The 20,630-nt window shown below is 30.0% G+C and overlaps 2 protein-coding genes across 2 annotated transcripts; one reads left to right on the top strand and one right to left on the bottom strand.

Moving 5' to 3' along the window:
- Nucleotides 1-6,992: 6,992 nt before the first annotated feature.
- LOC123224976 (ras-related protein RHN1) lies at nt 6,993-11,977 on the top strand. Its single transcript, XM_044648783.1, has 7 exons — nt 6,993-7,192; nt 7,266-7,343; nt 7,429-7,596; nt 7,678-7,726; nt 7,807-7,880; nt 8,972-9,065; nt 11,661-11,977. The coding sequence occupies exons 1-7, from the start codon at nt 7,154-7,156 to the stop codon at nt 11,759-11,761; spliced, it is 603 nt and encodes a 200-aa protein (XP_044504718.1). The 5' UTR covers nt 6,993-7,153; the 3' UTR covers nt 11,762-11,977.
- A 6,542-nt stretch (nt 11,978-18,519) lies between these two features.
- LOC123225057 (trans-cinnamate:CoA ligase, peroxisomal-like) lies at nt 18,520-20,600 on the bottom strand. The gene is made up of 2 exons (XM_044648903.1): nt 20,290-20,600; nt 18,520-20,201 (listed from the first exon to the last, which is right to left on the bottom strand). The coding sequence occupies exons 1-2, from the start codon at nt 20,485-20,487 to the stop codon at nt 18,681-18,683; spliced, it is 1,719 nt and encodes a 572-aa protein (XP_044504838.1). The 5' UTR covers nt 20,488-20,600; the 3' UTR covers nt 18,520-18,680.
- Between the last annotated feature and the right edge of the window lie 30 nt (nt 20,601-20,630).

Here is a 20,630-nt window from a genome sequence, read left to right as displayed (position 1 = left end):
TTTACCCCTATTCATAACAGTAAATAGATAGGTATTTGGATTTTTAAAAGTTAATAGGTGGGAATTGTGCTTTCATGCCTAAAATTAAAGTTACAAGATAAAATAGGGATCTAAATAGGGTCACGATAAATAATATTAAATAATTATATAAATTGATCGAATAATTTCATAAAATTCAAATCTTATATTAAAAAAATAAAAATCTTACCAAATTGATATATTAATTAATACATTTTGTTTTTAATTACTTGTGGCGTTAAAATATGTAGAAAATAATTTTTCATAAAATTTATTTGAAAAATATCAATTATTCTTCAATTAAAAAAAAAATCATTAAACCTCATAAATAAGGGTGGATAAATGGATTCGAGCCTACACTCGAATCCAACAAATTTTAATAGAGTTAAACTTAAGTTTAAACGTGATATGAATAATCAAGTTTGAGTTCGATTCTATAAACTCAATATTATAACTTAAATATATTTTTAATAAATTTTTAACTTATTAATTATTAAATTGAAATAATTATATTTTCTAGTAAAAAAATTATAAAAACAAGTTAAAATATGATGACAAATGAATAAATTGTACTTACTTATCATGAGTGCGTTAAATTTTTAGAATCAATTTCATTTATTTAGGATAATTTAAAATTTAAATTTAATTAAAATTTATACTTGAGTGAGAATTATTGGAATATATATTTTCAATATAAGAGACTTTTACGTTTTTAAAATTTACTAAATCTCTAAAGTGTCCTAAAATCCCGTTAAATTTAGACTTCTTAGTATCGAAAACTTTTCAAAACACGTTGTTTAGAAAAGTTTTTTTAACACATTAATTAATGTGAATTCCATCTTTATCAACACATCACGGTGACTTCTAATGGTAACTTGCACTTTAAAATAGTATAAAGAGGAACTTTTATGTGCCAACTAGTCATTTTGGGTTTGTTGGGAGGGTTGTGTTGCATTATTTAGGATTTGTCTGTAAATAGTTAGTCATACCTCGGCCACCTAAAAAGAAAGTTTTTCAAAATAATTCTCAACAATTTAGGGAATTAATAAATTAATAAATTGGAAGAGATAAACGGGAGAGTCTTCTTTTGATTAGACCGAATCTAAAGAAAAGATTTAGTTGGGGGTAGATTTGGGATTTCACAAGGCATTTGGCATCATCGCAATGTCACATAATACTTGTACAAGTAGAACTTGTGCTTCGTTGGTTTTTTGTTTGGTGAAGGAAGGAGGACTAATCGAGTTCCTTCCTTGTGGACTTCAATCATTGCACCTGTTTTAATATTAATCTCCTCTCTTTCCTCCCTCTTTCTTCAACTTTTGCCTAACCTAATTTGTAGTGCATTCACTGTTTTTATATGTCAAATTATACGTATAATATATTATCATACGATTAAATAATTTTAAATTAATAATAAATTATTACTCAATTATATAATAATATTTATATATAAAATATATATATATACAAGGTTTTCAAAATCGGACCGGATCAATCGGTCTGACCGATCGAACCGTGAACCAACACTATGGGCGGTTACTGTTTAACATAAAACCATTATAATGTTAATTTCGGGTTGGACCGTGGTCGAACCATCGGTTCGTGTCTGAACCACGGTCCAACCGGTCAAGGCGGTTTCCAGTTCAGAAGCTGCGTATTATAAACTATCAAAGCAACAGTTTTATTTCTTTCCTCCTATACCCTGTTCCTTGCATTGCACGCAGACACAAAAGGTTTTTGCTGCAGCCGACGAATTTCTCCGACTGCATGTATTAATAAACTGTCGTTGATTCATCTCTTGCAGACGACGGTTTAAAGACTCCTGCCGACGACGACGACATTGTCGAGGGGTGGTGGTTTGCAGGCTCACAAGACAGCAGTTTCACGACAATACTGCAATCTTTCACGGCGACTTCTGAGGTTCAGACGACGGCTAACGACGACGAGGTTCTGTTGCTGTTGTGACTGGCGACTTCTCAGACAACGACGAGAAGCTGCTGTGTATCCAAGGCTTTGTAAACTGTTTGAAAAACCAATGTTTTCGTTGGTTTGAATTTACTATGTTTAAACAGTATATTATCACAAAGCATTGTAAACTTTTTGAAAAAAAAATGTTTTTGTTTGTTTGAATTGACTGTGTTTAAACAGTATATTATCACTTGAATTTGTAAACTGTTTGAAAAAACAATGCTTTAGTTTGTTTGAATTTAAAGTATTGAAACAGTAAATTACTTATTAGATTTCTGTTCAATAATGCATATGTTTTGTTAATTGCGAAAATTGAAAAGTATGCATAATATAAAACATATTATGTAAAGTATATGTAATTACTAATTAAATATAGTTTTTTTAGGTTTTTACATAAAACTATAATTCCGGTCCAACCGATTGGTCCAAACAGTCCGACCGGTCCGACTAAAACCAATACTTAAAACGGTTTTTATTCTGGTCTGATTTTGAAAACCTTGCATATATATACTATTACCTGTCTAGGCACTAGATTTTTTCCACCAAGAGGATTATGGAGAGAGAAGTATCAAATTATGTATACAATTATGTATATAAATAATAATATTTTATTATATGATTCAATAATTTTAAATTAAAAATAAAATAATATTTAATTACATAATAATATATTATTATTTATGTATATAAATTTTCATTTTATTTATGCTCATTTTTTATTGAAAACAAAATTACAAGTGGAACCAGTGAAGGTGACGTGCATCTTCTCAAATGTATATTCACATTATCTGACTCCGATCACTCCACTTGTTAGAATTTTTTTTTTTTTCAGTTGATTAATAATAGCTGATTATTAAAAGACAAATACCAACATTAATTTTTATTTTTATTTACAATATAAGTTTTAATATTATATTCAACTCATGATAATTTAAATATTTTATTTTAATTTGTGAATTTAATATTTAGTTGTAAATCCAGGCAACCGAACATGGTTGAGTTGCGTCGAGTGCCTATGCAATTTTCTAATCGAATAGAATCTGATCGAGTATATTAACGATATACTGTATAAATGTATACCATTTGAATCTAACTAATCAAATCATGCAATTTATAAATCAAATAATTTATTAGGTTTTGCACTTCATTTCAAAAGCTTATATCTAAACAAACTTAGAACAAATGTATTAAACAATTTCTCAATTTGTAAGAATAAAATAAGAATAGTAATTGGAATTGGGAGATGAGGACAGGAGGAGTTGGAGTAATGCAATTTGCAAGCAAAGATGACAAAGCATACTGGTGTAATGGCGATCTATCTACCCAGTGCATGTTCTATACTTTAATGTTGCTTTGGGACCATTTGTCCCCAACTTTGAAGTCCAATTATTTCAGTCATCCCGTGTACATCACGACTCTACTCTTTCTATTATTTATATATTTAAATAATAATTAATATTATATATATATAGTTTTGTATATAATTAATTACATATAATAATATAATTAGATAATTCAAAATTAATAATAATATACATAATTTTATTATTTAATAAATAACATAACAATTGATTGGGTGAATGAATTTTTTTAATCCGCAATGAAAGAACAAATGTGCAAGCGAAAATGGAATTTACTGTAGAGGTGGGCGAATGTTTGTTGAGGACCATCTGTCTTAAAACCATTATTGTAAATGCCGATTTAAAAAAAGAAATGAGAGGCAGCTGGATTGGGTCAAGTCGTTGGTTTACTTGAGAGTGGTCGTTTTCGCATTAACCAGGTTGACTACGCTACCCGTCTGTCTGGTTGACTTTGTTTTGTCGGCTTTTACTCATTTAATTAAATTGAATTTATGGGTAGACCTGGGTAACACTAAAAGCCAATGTTTTCCGAATCATACTGAATATTGATTAAAAAAAAAAAAAGTTAACTCGGTCGGATCAATAATCAAATCATTAAATTAATAATTATATTGATTAATTATTTAAAAATAAAATGTTTATATAATCTAAATAATTTTAATTAGGTCATATATATATATAAAATAAAATATTAATAAAAGAGATTTTAGGTTAAATCTCAATATTAAATTAAAATTTTAATTTTTTATATTAATTAAATTAAATCCAATTTTACTATCTATTTTAACCATTTGCATCGTCTCATCCATAAGCTAACTTTGGTTAAAAAAAATAAGGGTAAAATCATTATTTCATTAATTATATTAAAATAATATATAATTCATTAAGTTTTCCCCCCACAGTTTTAAAAACTAACAAATTTACTTCTACCAAAAATTTTTTAACTTTCAAAAGTCACATCCCCCTAAACTTTAGGGTTTAATTTCCAGAGATTTTTTGTTTACCATCTCTGACCATCGGAGAAAGAGCTTTAACCCACCATCTCATTGGCCACCTTAGAAGCTTCTGGGTGGTACACCGAAGACTTATCTTCGTCGATTTTAGAAGAATCGACAAAGACCTATCTTCGTCGATGCTTCTAGAATCGATAGAGACAAGGGTCTTCGTCGATTCAAACGAATCCATGCATCTTCATTGATTCGTCTAAAATTGACGAAGCCTTTTCTTCCACCAGAGAGTGAAGATCTAGTGGTCGACAAGTAGTGGGTTAAAGCGTTGTCATCGGTTGTCAAAGATAGTGATCGGAGAACCTCTGGAAAATAATTCCTAGATTTTGGGAGAAAAATATTACTTTTGAAAGTTAGAAAACTTTAGACAGAGATGAAGTTGTTAGTTTTTAAAACTATGAGAGAAAATATAATGAATTTTATATTATTTTAATATAATTAATGAAATAACAGTTTTATCCTTATTTTTTTTAATGGAAGTTAACTCATAGGTAAGACTTTAAATTTTTTAAACTTCATGAGTGTAATTTAAAAAATGCACTAAAACTCTGTGAGTGTAACTTGAAGAATGCACTAAAACCATTATGAAAATTGTCCAGCAAGGCTCTTGGTTTTGAATTGCGATATCATTTTTAGTGGACTTTATGCAGCTTAGAAACATGGATGCCACATCAGCGGCACAACTATCACAAGATGCACTTGAAATTAGTTGGTGGCGGGGGCCAAGTGCCAACACATTTGTGTTAAATTGCTTGATTAAAGATATGCAATTGATAAATTTTCATATCAAAGTAAAGGTTTCATTTGTTTAGCTTTATTAATACAATAAAACTATACGAACTATTTTAAATATATAAATAAATATATATATTTTATATGGTTATTATTTAATTAAATGATTTTAAATAATAATAAAATAATACTTGCTCACATAATAATATATAAATATATATTATTTATACATACAAAATGATTATGCATATATTATGTTTATTAATTTAGAAGTGAATCATTCAATACAAGGGATTAAAAAAATAAAATATATGTATTCAAAATTATTGAAACTAAAGATATAATTAAATATGAATATTTTAATTTTTAAATATAATATTTGCTTATTTCACAGTCACTTAAGAGGACTTTGAAAAAGTGAATCTTTTTATATTTAAATATTGCCAAGATGACTATTTTCCACCCGATCTTTGTTTTAAATCTAGAATAACTCTTTCATCCACCAACTTTGAAAAAAAATATTTTTTAACCTATCATGAAAATTAAAACATTAATTATAATAATTTAAGGGTATTTCCACGAGTTTGTAGATAATATATTATAAGGATAATATTACGTACACTAATGAACACAATTAAATTACGTTTCCTTTATTAAGTTAAAACATCATATATCAAACTCATATTTTTAATTGATAAAAATCAAAACTCTATTTATAACTTTAACCATGCCAACCTTGCCCCAAATTCGACCACAAGCTCACTAGGGAAATGCCCTTGCTAAAGAATTGGTGGCGGCCAAAACTTAGTCAAAGCTAAGTTAACTAAGAGAAATCTTAGATTTTTATTGCCTTTTCAAATAATCTACCTTGATTGATGATTGTTGTCTTGTGATAATTGTTGGGGTGCAATCAAAAAGTGGTAGGATGTTGCATTGTCCTATGCAATTATGCTTGGAATCCCACAATCCTATTGAAATTCAATTTGAATTTTACAAAAATGATGTGACTCATATCATAACCATATTGAGATGATATAATTTAGTTGGAATCACATCATCTTAGTAAAATTCTGACCAAAATCTTACGATTTTAAATGTAAATTGATCGAAATCAGACTTAACTAGTTCATCGATGATATTTATTGTCAACAATTGTTTTAATCTTTACAATTAATTTTTTTATAAATATTAATAAAAAATAATAATATAACCCAAAGGTGAAATGCATCTAATAAAATTTTTGGGACCAAATCTCATTTATCTTTAGTAAACATTACAATGTAAAATTTCACTAATAGAACCTAACGGTGGAGGGAAAGTATCATTTTTTAAGTTTGAGGTGATAAAATGTCATTGAGGCAAAGAAGAGTGACATAATGTAATTTATTTATTTTATTAAGGTGAAATGGTGAAAATCTTGGTATAAAAATAAAGTTAGTATCAAACTCATTAAGTGAATCTTAATACTTTTATTCTTTATTTGTTGCAAATATAAGTGTTGTATTGATTTTCTAATAAATTTAGAAAACTTGTAAATTGAAAGTCTTGATTTGTTGTGGAAAATCTTTGACATGACAACTACTTACCCCCATCTAAATATTTGCCCTAAAAGCTTATTGTTCTAAAGTGGGGGTCTTGATTTGTTTCGAATTTATTTGAATATTTTGAATTTATTTGAATCGGATTTAAATAAATTCGGTTCGAATTTAATCCTAATTGTAGCAAAGAGCGATGAAAGCAACGAATACTTGAACCCTTTTTGCAAAAGTTGACAATACAAGAGAATTAAAGAGAATTTATACAATTATTTGAGTAACTTAAAACAAACTTTCATTAGTAAATCCTCTTAAAGGAACCATTTTTACGAGTGAATTCTAAAGGAAAATTCAAATAACGGATGACCCAAAATTGAATTTACGCGGCCCATTAGAAGTTTCAAAAAAATCCGGCCGTTCATGGTTTTGTCAGTTGAAAAAGCAGGCAGTAGAACAAAAACACCCTTCATTTTTGTCTCTCTCCTTCTTCCTAATTGTCTACTCCCTGTCTCCGTGCCTTTGTTTGAAGTTAATGGCAACGATCCGACGCAACAATCTCAATGCGAAGCTCGTGAGTAGAACATCTTAAACAATTGAAATTTAATTAATTGAAGAGCAATCTCAATTGTGACTTGTTCTCTCAGGTTCTGTTGGGGGACATGGGCGCCGGTAAATCCAGCCTCGTATTGCGCTTTGTGAAGGGACAATTTCTTGAATTCCAGGTTTATTATTACTCTTATATTTAGATTGAAGAGGTTTTATAGTTTAATTTATAGTGATGAGATCAGTTGAAAGAGGTTTCGATAGGAGTCGACAATAGGGGCGGCGTTCTTTTCGCAAACGTTGGCTGTGAATGATGCGACTGTGAAGTTTGAGATATGGGACACTGCTGGCCAAGAGAGGTATCACAGTTTGGCTCCAATGTATTACAGAGGTGCTGCTGCTGCTATTATTGTTTATGACATTACTAGCACTGTAAGTTTTGTTATTGCTTTCAGTATTGTCATGAAATTACTTGCCTTTTTATATTGGCTTTGATTGGATTCGGAATTATAGGATTCGTTTGCACGAGCTAAGAAGTGGGTGCAGGAACTCCAGAAGCAAGGTTTTTTCGTTTCGCTTTTTTTTTTTTTTTTGGCTGTATCTTAGTTTTATTCTTATTTGTTCGTTTTGGAATTGTTACAGGGAATCCTAACATGGTTATGGCGCTTGCTGGGAATAAGGCTGATTTGGAAGACAAAAGGAAAGTAACAGCTGAAGTGAGTACTACTTTTTCAGTTAATTTTTCCTGTAATTACTTAGTATCATATTTTTTGCTATAACTTGTTTTGCTTTCATTTGTTTGATGGATAATCCTTCTTCATTTAGATGGACCAATTCTTATATTTCAATTTATGATTACCAAATAATCCTAGTATGTAACTTAAGCTACGGTTGCATCAATATTTTAATTGTGATGGACATGTTTCTATGTTTTTTTTTTTTTGTTCTGTTTTTTATAGGAAACATAGAAATGTATGTTAATGTAAAAAAAAAAAAAAAGCTTAGATAGTGGATTATAAATCCACTACTACAAAAAAAAAAACCCATCTAAAAAGGGGTATTTCTTTACAATGAGAATTATGAGCCTGTGAAAACAGAAACACCCTGGAAAAAAACCACTGTATCACATGGACAAATCCTAAAAAGCTAGAATAATCTCACTATTCTAAACCAATTAAGATGGATAAAGAAAAAAGAGTAACATTTTGCAGTTGGTATGAGTATTATTTGTATTTTATGTTCATAAATTGACTCATGATTGTGGTTTTTGGGGGACAGGGCCCCAAGTAGGGATGACTTTGATGTGACTATCTTAGAAGAGGTATTAAACTACAAAAAAAAAAAAATGTAGAAAATTCTAGGATTATTATAGAGATGATTATTTTTAAGGAGGGCTTAATACCAATTACCCTTTGGATTTAGAATGATGCCCATCCTCTACTCTTAGGCTTTAGGGTGAGCCTAGGGATAGTCTCGTCAATTGTAGATATGCAGTATCAAAGATGCCCTCGAGCTTGGTAAATTTCACCTAGGCATCGCATGAAGGTCTGGGTTTCAAACCATTGCCATGCTGCATAACAAGGATCCAGTCATCATTTACAAAAGGAGAAGATATTAATACTAAATGAAATTCCTTTTTGCCTTAAATTATTCTCATTGCCAATTTCCTTTGTTTTGTTTATCATTAGTGTAGTTACTGTAAGTTTGTCTAACTAGTTTGTAATGGCAAAAAGGACTAGTTTCAATCCCCCAGTTTTCTTATCTATTTGATATGGCTTTATTGTGTTTCAAACAAATGCTTTTGCAGGAGGCACGTGTTTATGCTGAAGAAAGTGGCCTTTTCTTTATTGAGACATCTGCCAAAACTGCTGATAATGTGAATGAAATCTTTTATGAAATAGGTATGTATTTATTTTGTTGTTGCTGCTGAGTGAGGATAAAGTGCACTGTTATATAGATTATCTAGCTAAAAGGATTTATGATGGCGCACACACACACACATATAGTCATCGGTAATGCATGGACCCTCTATCCCAATTCTAAATTTGAAGTTATTGTGTTTGCTTTCAATAGTGGTTGATGACTTATTGTATTCATGTCTTTTGAAGTCAAAGGGACCTTAGATACATAAAAATAAGTTGTTGGAGATATAATTTGCATTTAGGTAAGAGCAATGCTATGCATACTCACTATGAGTGCACAAACGGGTACACACTGGATGTGTGTTATCATATAATTGAGTGTTACTTTGTCGTTAATTTAAAATCACTAATCACTTGATGACACACATTAAGTGTGTACCAATTTGTATACTTAAATTATGTATGTTTGGTTTTATTGTTTAGGTAATATTGCACTGAGTGCATTTATTCAATTAGTCCAATTGAAATATGGGATGCTAGAACCTGAAATATCTCATCAGTGTCTCCATCAAAATCCCTTTACTGCTTCTTTGCTACATGTATTATAGTACAACTGTTTGCCTCCAAGTCATTACTTCTATGCTATTTTGCTTAGGCTAGCATTTCTGTAAAAGGCAGTTCTAATCTTATAGTGGTTTGGGGTTAACATGCCCTTCAATTGTAATTTTGTGGATGAACCATCAAATCATAGAAGAGGAATTATGGAATTAGAGAAAAAAAACTGTTTTTCTTGGTCTGTTTGTTTAGTGAGCTCTCTTTTATCAATAAGTTAAAATAATCATCTGCATTGGGTATTTAAATGCTCCCTATGGAAAGCGAGCTGCCAATGTTTGACAAACACAAAAGGAAAACTTTCAACTTTTGGGTGTCATATTAATCTAATGGTCCAAAGCCAAGATGTGGAAATTTCAAAAAAAATTTTAGACCAGTGTGAGAAGTTTTCTGGATTTTGGTATCTTATGTGTTTGGGATTCTCTAAATTGTTTGTTCACATTTTTGTTATTTATGGCAGAGTTGGATGTTAGACTCCACCCTTTCTTAAGAATTTCTTCTTCTCTTCGAAACAGGTTCTAAACATGATTAAATTCCATTTTGATGTTTTTTTGAAGCACTGTTCTAGCTATCTGACAAGTAGGACAGGAGAAACAATTTGCTGACTTCTTGAATTTCATAAAGCTCAACTGATGAGCTACTTTGTCAGCATTATTCAAATGCTTAATTCAATTTAAATAATCTAATGCATCAAGTGTACCTATTTAAATAATCTAATGCATCAAGTTGACCTTGTTGGAGGTCTAGGTTGGGCAGTTGAACTCTGTTGTGGTGTAACTTCTGTTATATTTGTAACTACAATATTAGTTTGTCAATTGAATAATTTATAGCCTCTATCTATTAACAAACTCATACAATTTTTCCCTTTATCCCACTGTCTCTCTCTTTTTTTTTTTTTAAATTTTCTTATTTGTTTATCCTTCTAAAAGAGGCTGGTACAAATTTCCGATAAAGATGATTTATATCTACATCTTCTGGAATTCAAAGAGAACTCCATTGAACCTTTCAGTCTTATCTTTCTTTCTTCTATGGCCATCATTCCCACTCCAACCTGCATTAGTACTATGCTTCGAGAGAAAACATCTTAATCAAGATATTTGTGATGTGAAAATTTAGGACAACTGGTTCACATTTTAATTCATCTTCATTAATATATATATATATATATATATATATATATTTTTTTTTTTTTTGCAAAGATTAAAATTACATGCAAGAGTGCCAAATTTTATAAGGTTTGATCATCCTGCCTGTATTTACACTACAACATGTGATCCAGATAATAGTTGTGAATAATGGTACAAGAATCATCTGTTATCATGTATGTAAACCTCAGCCTTGCATAATTGATCATTCTTTAGCTTATGTATTCACACCCTCTTTTATTATTATTAATATGTGAGGAGACTTCCACCTTTTGTTTATGAATAAGCTAACTCTTTTGATATCCAAACATTCCTCTTCTATTTTCTGTTTGCTATGTTTTGCTAACCACCTAATTAGTGGAGAAGATGCTGTGATAAACATCTTGCTTAGTTTTTAAAAATGTGGTACCATAGTACTGTAATGTGTTGTACCCTGCAATCCTTCTATACCTTTTTTTAGTGATACAGGTTTTATGTTAGTTGGATTGAAGTCAACATTTTTTAATAGCTGATTGACTGGTCCATTCTCTACCTCCTAGACAATGGATGGCATCTATTAGAAAGATTGAGCTCTTATTAGTACTTGATCAAGTTACAGAAACTTGTTTCTGTTAGTTGCACACTTTGAAAACTCAAATAGAGTCGTGACCGTGCCAGAACAGTTACAAGCTCAAAAACTGGATCTCATGCATGTAGAGTGATTTGAATAAGTCATTTAATATATATCTATTGCTCTATAATTAATTTTCTTTTCTACTGTTTTGGTCATATGATCAAAACTGTTTATTTTGAGTCATTTTATTGCTCCTATTATTTCAACTTTTTCTGGGGTTTTAATCCTTCTAATGCATAGAATCTTTGTTTTGGTTCAAAACAGCTAAAAGATTGCCTAAAGCTCAGCCTGCTCAGAGCCCAGCTGGGATGGTATTGGTGGAAAGACCAACTGAAGGAGCCCGAGATGCGTCGTGCTGTTCTTAGTCACATCTTAAATGCTTGTTAGTCCTTCTTGACCTTTTTTGTTATGTCATACTTGAATTGCTCAAGTACATAGCCCCTACACTTGACTAGACTTTTGGAAATTGGAATTAATTTTCTGTACAAGTAATTGCATCGAAAACGCATATTTGTTGAATCAAAAAATTCTGGTCTGAAAAAACATTTCTTGGTAATACAAGTAGTCTATATTACTGATTATAAGTGCACATAGCATCAAAGATATGGGTTGAAATTCCCCTAAAACCAAAGCCATAGAAAAGGGAAAAAAATTGTTTAATCCCACATGATAATAGTTTGTTCATTTTAGGAGGATCATTTTGTTATCAAATCACCCAAAGAGGAGCCAAAGTCACTCACTTTCAGTAGTAGTGCGATGATGTGCCATTTCTTCCTTCTTTTAATGCACTTAGGCTTATTTGTAGGTGCCTTTCTTTCTGTATATTTTTAATTCTTCAGTTTCAATTTCAGGAGGAACGTCATGACTTAGATATGCTCTGCATCCAGAATTAATCAGTCAAAAAAAAAAAAAAAATCTTCCATCAAAATCAGATATTGAAAAGTCGTAATTGTAAAATCTAAGCTGGCTAACTCCCAAAAAAAAAAAAAAAGGTATTATGATTTTATTTTTTTTCTTGAAATCACTTAATATTAAACTCAACCATTTTGTTCAAAAGGTATTAAAACACTTATTGAAGGGTTTCAAAATTTTGTCGAGTAGTGTTTGATATTTTTTAGTTTTTTTTTAAAAATATTTTTAGGGAGATTTTAATAGTTATTCCGTTGTTTTTAATTATTTCTAAACAAAGTGGATAAAATATCAAGGATTAATTTCACATGAGAAAATAAAATGAAAAACAAAAAATTTGTCATAAACCAATGCACATGGGTAGCATAAAGCCAAAATCGAAATATAGAAATTGAAAAAAGAACAATATTATATGTACTTATTTTGAGTATATAAATAGGTATATATTTATATGTATTATCATATGATTAAGTGTTATTTTATTCTTAATCACATAATCACATCATGACACACATCAAATATATATTTATTTGTATATTTAAAATAAATTTATATAATTTTATTATTAAAAAAATGACATCATCTTTTAAGTGGAAAATTGGCCCAATAATAAAATTCTTATTTAATAAGATAAGGATCTAAAATTCTCAATCACAAAATCTCAAAATTTTTAGCCTATCATTCTCAAAAGTAATTGCAGTTTCTTAAGAAAACCATATTATGGGTTCAACCAAACCCTTTTAAATTACAAGACAAATCCAAGTCATAACCCAATTTAGATACTGTTATTATGTATTACTACGATATTCGGACTATTCGTGCACCCATTAAATGCATTCATAATCAAATTTATTATCAAATCTTTAATTGATTAGGCCGATCCAATGATACTTTAGAGTAATATTATGTGTATCCACTTTGGGTACACAAATGTATACACAATCATATATGTCATCATATGATTGGTTATTGTTTTAATGTTAATTCAAAATCATTCAATCACATGATGACACATATGATTGTGTATACATTTGTGTACCCAAAGTGGGTACACATAGTTTTATTGGATACTTTAAGACAAGTATTTGAAATAAGTAACATTATTCTCCCAATATGAATAAATTTTATTAATTTCTCTATTAAACTAAGTTAATAATATATGATTGGCTGATTCATATCATATCAAATATATTTTTAAACTGACTTTTTTATATTTTTTAATCGATATCCAAATCAATTTTTCAAATAACTTATTTTTTAGTTTGATTTTAAATTTAAAAATTGATTCAGTTCGATTATCGAATGATTTTATACACTTCTAGCAAAAACTTGGAGGAAAGAAACTGGTATAGGTTCTAAATTGTAGTATTGATATTGACAAAATTAAGGGATATTGAATTTTTTTTTTATCCTTTTTTCAAACTGTGTATATGTGTATGTTATTCATCTCAAATTCTAATTAAAAATACCACAACAGTAATTTATTTTTTCAAAATACTCTCATTGATAAAACCCATATAGAAAAAAAATATCACAACAATAATTTATCTCTTTTTCTTCATCTTTTTAGCAAAAGGAAAAAATCTTTGTAGTATTAAAAAAAGTTTAATAAAGAAGTCACCTGTGATTGAACAATAAAATTTGTGAAAGAAGGTCATTATAAAGGATTTAACTTAGACACAAGGGAATGAAAGACGAAAATTGTCAAATTTCTTTAGATAATTCACATTTGTTGCAAAGATTTCACAGCAAAATCATCCATATTCAGATCAGTCTTGATTTAAACTTTTATGTTATGTGTTTTTTTGTTTAACAATTGAAAATCAAATAATGTAAGATAAATTTATGTTTATGATTTTATGTGAAATATAATTTTGTTATGATTTTATGTGGTTAGATTCAAGTTTATAATTTTATTGTGATTTCATGTTATTAGATTATTTAATGTTGTGATTTCATGTTATTATAATATTGTATTGATAGTTAAAAAATATGAAAATTCAGTTTTGGATAAAAATCAGACAAAAAACAAGTTAGGGGAAAGCCAAGGGCTAGATTGTTTAATGTTATGATTATATGTTGTAACATCATATGTATCAAAACATTTTTAAACCTTGGCTCCACCAAATCTAATAAGATTTTGAAATAGGTGGTCCCAAAAATAGCTTTTTGAGTAAACGTTAGTTTATTTCCAATTATAGTCACGATGTCCATCTTTATCCGAAGTGACATGTGCACTCAGAATTTGTATGCCTCATGAAATTTGTATGCCCTCTCCTAGTAGTTGATTGCAAATGTCTGAAAAATATATTAATTCATTTATTACATTAATGAAAGAGTAATCGAAGATAATCATTAATCAAAGATTAATCAAACAAATTGAATTATCTTTAAATTAATATAGTTGGCATCAACTAATTCAATTGATTCTGTTTTTTAAAATTAATAATAACCTTTAAATTATATTTTAAAATGAATTTTTTCATAACATATAAACTATACATAAAAACTGTTAAATTTGATGTGAGATTATCTTGTTCCTTTATTTACTTCATTTGTCTTTCTAATGGGTGTTTCTAATATTTTTGGATAAACTAATTACAACTCTAGTTTTATATTAGCATACTTGAGTTTAAATATGCTATTCTAGAAATTTTAAACTCGATCACCAGCATACTTGATAATTTTTAATCTCTCAACTCAAGGATGGATGAGAGATTAAATAATTCTATAATTGATAATTTTAACAAATTTAAAACTCAATCACCTATACTTGATTTTTATAAAATAAATTATACTCAATTAACCAGCTTGAGTAACATTTTTATTAAAAATGGATATATGTGAGATATAAAAAAATGATGAACATTGGTTTGCAGCCAACCTGTTCTTTCACTTTAACCCTCCTTTCGATTTGAATTTAGTTTGAATTTCAATTAAAATAATAATTTGATTTAAATCAAATCGATATTCATATTGAATTATATAATTGGTAATTTATATTGAATTACTTAATCAAATTCGGTTTGAATTAAATTTCGTACAATACAATTATACTTTCATTTTATAAAGGGAAACCTTACATGTCGTTCTGTCATTGCGTCCCCACCGCTAATCCAAGAAGTTTCTTCGTGCATGGGAAGATAATTCGATGATATATATATAGATAAAATATTTTTATGTTATATATTATATGATCTTTACGGGAAAGCAAACAAATATGTATGCGTTTGTAGAAAATATCTGCAAAAACATGCATATGTACATTCATGTGAATGAACATATGGAAACAAATAAGCATGCAAAAAACACATGGAAGCAAACAAACATGCAGAAAACACATGGAAACAAACAAATATGTAGAAATATTTTTAAGAATATATTTTCTGTAATATTCTATGCAAAGAATATATTCTTTATTTCTTTGTTTCTTTTATACAAAAGTATGTATACTTAATTGACCGGCATTATTTTTTTACATATTTTATATTTGTTCTTATCTAACATTTTGTTTTAAATATTGATATCAAATATCTATATATATTCTCTCTCTGTAATGCATAACAAAAAATAGTATTGCTTTGTTTAATTTTTTAAAATTGAAGATAAAAATAATTTAAGTATTTTAACATATAAAATAATAAAAATATTTATAATGTAAAAACTGAAGTATAAATGTATAAGTAAACTCAACTTCGAGTAAAAAAATCAATTTCCTGATAATTAAATTCAATTATTATTCATGGACGAGGAGGCCCATATCTAACCAAGATTAACAGTTTCTTGGTTTCTCAAATAATCTCCCAAACTCATAATTAAATAAATTATTAAAGGATATTCAAAATCCGACAAACTTGAGCAACATTAAATTATTTCATAGTAAAAATGCAAGTTATCCCGGAAGTTAGTAAAATTATTGAAATATCAAAAATTTTAAAATAAAAATAAAAATTTAATTTTTTATTATATTTAGAAAACTTTGATTTAACAAATATAGATAGAATCACAATTTAAAAAGAAAAAAAAAAAAAGCAAGTTGGCGACTTTAGCGGTGCCAATGAATGATGAAACTAAATCAGACTTAGTTGCCATAGAAATTATGGGGACTTCTTGTTCCACGTGGAGATTAATATATATATATATATATATATATATATATATATATATATATATATATGTCAAATAAAATATTCGTCCTTCAATTTCTGACTTTTCGATTTTAAAAAATAAAAAAGTTGAAGGAAAAATAGCAGGTGGTTGTATGTCTTGAATGAAACTTGAAAAAAAAATCTACAGACAGTTTCAGAGGGTGGCCATAATTTCTGACGTAGAGAATTAATTATTAGAGACAGTAATGGGACCGTCTTCCATGTGAAGCAGGATTCCACTGTCCTCTCTTTTATTTCCTATCCATCTAAATACCACACTTTCACCGCTACCCCGAATTGAATTTCCTTTTTTTAACGACTAACATAATAAAAAAAATATATATCTCATTAATAATATTATATATATATATATAAATAAATATACATAATATTTTATTATATAATTAAATATTATTTTATTTTTATTTTAAAATTATTTGATAATATTTATTTATTTATTTATATATTTGAAATCGATATCCCGGTGCTTGAACCTAAAGGACTCGACTTGCAGGTAATAACAGTCACCACATGCTTATCAAAGATTGTGATAGGTTGCCACTTTCAATCAAATGTTGTCTTCATGGTGTTACTGTTGCAAAATAAGTCATCTTTAGGGTCCATTTCTATCCAGTGCAGTGACATCTCTGTTGATAGAAACCGACAAATATTGTGCCATTATGCAACATTTGAGTACATTAACGTATATATGATTGGCAAGGAAAAAAACGAAAGTGAAGGTTGTGCTGTGTGAGAAGAGGTGGCAAAAGTCTATAGAGAACAAACTCTTAAATAGATATTTTGAGAGCATGGACACTTTATCATATAATATATATATCATTTGAAAGATCGTTTCTTAATTATGCATAATTATTCATAATACTTCACACAAGTTCATATAATCTTAACACTTATCTACAATATAAATTTGTTTATCCAAGTAAGTTCTCAAATATTTCATTTCGCCCCACCCATTTATTCCTAGGTTATTTTATTTTGTTACTTGAAGTAGACAAAGTCATATTTATTAAGTTTAACTATCTCATGAAACTTGAAACCATTGTCAATTCACTTTGTATAACCAAAAGCCTCTAAATCTTGTCATCTACTTTTTTTTGTATACCATCCATAGGCTCTGTCATATTAGTAGTGAATGAATTTACGACAAATTTGTAATTCATTATTCATCCATCCACAACCAAGATTGATATTTAGTAAGACATCATAATCAAGTGTTAGTAATAAAAAAAAAACCTTTTAATAATATGATTATTGTAAATTATGATCCTTTCATCAACTGATATTTTTTCGATATTGAAACACAAAATTAGTATCTACCTCAAATTATCTTTGATTTGCATTGGTTAACTTCTATAACAACGACCAAATAATATTAGAATTGAGTAACAACTTATTCTCACAGTAACCATAAGTTTAAGTGACATTAATATTTGTCAATAAACTTAACAAAAATATAATCTTTTGTATTTAAAAATGATAAATCCTCTATTAATCTATTATAATTTTTATATATTTTTTAATATGTCCAATAATTAATGTTTTAATAATACTCTATTTAAAAGTATAATGGGTTAATGTCATATCAATTATTATATAGTATGATATGATGATTTTAAGTAAAAAAATCATATATGTCATCATTTATTAAATAACGTGTTTTATAAACACTAAAATACTTATTTATATCTTTTAACGAGTCGGTCTAGTGTATATAACATATACACAATGAATGCACCCATATGAAATGAGTGGGCACATTGATTTATTATTATTATTATTTTTTAATTAAGTTTCTCTAAATTTGGACGTTGGTTTTTTTGGAAAAATATCATAACAATAGCATGAATGGTTGTGATAGCAGTAGACAAGATTCATAATTCATAATATGTAAGTATTTTTTTGGGATGATAAATTTTATATATAAATGATAATATATTATTATATAATTAAATAATTAATAATTAAAAATAAAATAATATCTATTTATATTTATATAATAATAGTTTGATATTTATATATAAAATTATACTTATAATATATATATATATATTTAAGCTGGGCATTAATTAATTTGATAGGAATAAAAACAAACTCTATATGATATAAGCCACTCTCTGCTCTCATGGACTGATGACAGCGTGGAGCTATAATAAGCTCTATATACATGTTTCTTATTTAGAATTAATTAAAATTAAACGCACTTTATTCAAAGCCGAGACAGCGCAAGTATCTGTGGAGGCTGAGCGGGATGGGAAAATTCAGATGATTTCTTCGTCTCCCTCACAACAAAATTCTGAGCAATCGCCCTTAACTTTTCCTTCAAAACCTTCCCAGTTGCATTCCTTGGTAATTCCGGCAAGAACTCGACCTTCTTTGGCACCATAAAATGGGATAAATGTTTCCGGCAATAAGCAATTATATCAGCTTCTTCAGCATCCTGATCGGAGCCAGTCTTGTTTTTTGCCACAATGAAAGCACACGGGCTCTCCCCCCAGTATTTATGCGGCATTGCCACCACTGCAGCATCTAGCACTTTTGGATGCCTGCATAAGACGTTTTCAACTTCTACGCTGCTGATGTTCTCGCCTCCTGAAATTATCACATCTTTCGATCGATCTTTTATTTCCATGTAGCCATCAGGATGAATAACGCCAACGTCGCCAGTTTTAAACCATCCATCCTTAAAGGCTTTTGAGGTGGCGGCTTCGCCCTTGAAGTAGCCTTTCATTATGCTGCTTCCTCTTAAAACTATTTCCCCCATTGTTTTGCCATCGTGGGGGACGCTTGTCATTGTTTCCATGTTTTTTACGTCGGCGTCCGCCAGGCCGAGTATGCTGATCCCTTGACGGGCCTTAATATTTGCCTGTTCGTGTTGTGGCAAGTGGTTCCACTCGGATTGCCACTCGCAAACAAGAGCCGGACCGGTGGCTTCTGTTAGTCCATAAGCGTGAGTGACGTGGAAGCCGAGGTGTTCCATTTTTTCTAGCAGCGACGCAGGCGGGGGTGCGCCGCCGGTGAGTATTTGTACGGTGGAAACGATCTTCTGGCGCTCATGTGCTTTGGCCTCGAGGAGAATGTTGAAAAGGATGGGTGCACAGCACATATGAGTGACTTTGTGGAGTGAAATGTTGCGGTACATATCGTACGCCGTCGTGTGGCGAAGACAAACGTTGGTACCACCGCGTGCAGCGACCCCCCAGGTGAAAGTCCAGCCGTTGCAATGAAACATGGGGAGAGACCAGAGATAAACCGGCGCAGTCCCCATTTCCCACCCCAAAATCAAGCTCAGAGTGCTCAAATAAGCCCCCCTATGGCTGTAAACAACTCCCTTGGGATCCGATGTTGTTCCCGATGTATAATTCAAAGTAATTGGATCCCATTCATCTTGGATTTCATCCGGGACAAACATTGGATTCCCCTTCAAGATTAGTTCTTCATACTCCAACTCGCCAAGACGAACGCCTGTGGGCGAGTCTACGTCATCTATGACGATGACCAAAGGAATTTCATATGTCTGAGAGTCACCTAGCAGTAATCTCATCGCCTCGCTTGCCAATGACACGAACTGGCAGTCTACGAAGACCACTTTCGCTTCTGAGTGACGCAGAATGAAGGCAATGTTCTTAGCGTTCAGCCTTGTATTAATGGCGTTCAGAACAGCACCGGCCATCGGCACTGCAAAGTGCATCTCGTACATGGCTGGAATGTTGGGAGCCAAAACAGACACCTACATAAATATACAGCAGATCATTTCAGTATCCTTAGCTAAAAATAAAATTGTTAAACAGAAAAACAACACATATAGAGAAACTTACAACACTGTTCTTCACAATGTTGAGAGAGCGAAGAGAAGAAGCAAGCCGACGACAACGCTCATATGTTTGTTCCCAAGTGAAACGTGTTCTCTCATAAATAATAGATGTACGGTTGGCATAGGCAGAGGCAGCTCTGCTTAAGAAATTCAAAGGGGTCAGGGGGACATAATTTGCTTTACATTTTGGGAGGTGATCCATTGAAAGCAAGAAAAAGAAAGAATTGTTGTTAAGCTTGAAGAGGTTTTGAAGAAGAGAAAGGGAAGTAATAGGTCTTCTTTGTATGCGCTGGGTGGTAACAAAGAGAGAGTGAAGAGGGCCTTATATAGGCAAAGTTAAGATTT

Source organism: Mangifera indica, chromosome 9 (assembly GCF_011075055.1).
Source record: "Mangifera indica cultivar Alphonso chromosome 9, CATAS_Mindica_2.1, whole genome shotgun sequence".
Lineage (NCBI taxonomy): Eukaryota > Viridiplantae > Streptophyta > Magnoliopsida > Sapindales > Anacardiaceae > Mangifera > Mangifera indica.
Note: the sequence above shows the minus strand (reverse complement) of the source record. Positions and strands in the feature narration are given on the sequence as shown.

Excerpts from the sequence above, each read along its gene's own strand:
- LOC123224976 (XM_044648783.1), top strand. The coding sequence starts at position 7,154 with ATGGCAACGATCCGACGCAACAATCTCAATGCGAAGCTC. Across the intron at positions 7,193-7,265 it reads ACAATCTCAATGCGAAGCTC|GTTCTGTTGGGGGACATGGG; the intron begins GTGAGTAGAACA and ends TTGTTCTCTCAG. Across the intron at positions 7,597-7,677 it reads TTTATGACATTACTAGCACT|GATTCGTTTGCACGAGCTAA; the intron begins GTAAGTTTTGTT and ends TCGGAATTATAG.
- LOC123225057 (XM_044648903.1), bottom strand. The coding sequence starts at position 20,487 with ATGGATCACCTCCCAAAATGTAAAGCAAATTATGTCCCCCTGACCCCT. Across the intron at positions 20,202-20,289 it reads ACATTGTGAAGAACAGTGTT|GTGTCTGTTTTGGCTCCCAA; the intron begins GTAAGTTTCTCT and ends ATATTTATGTAG.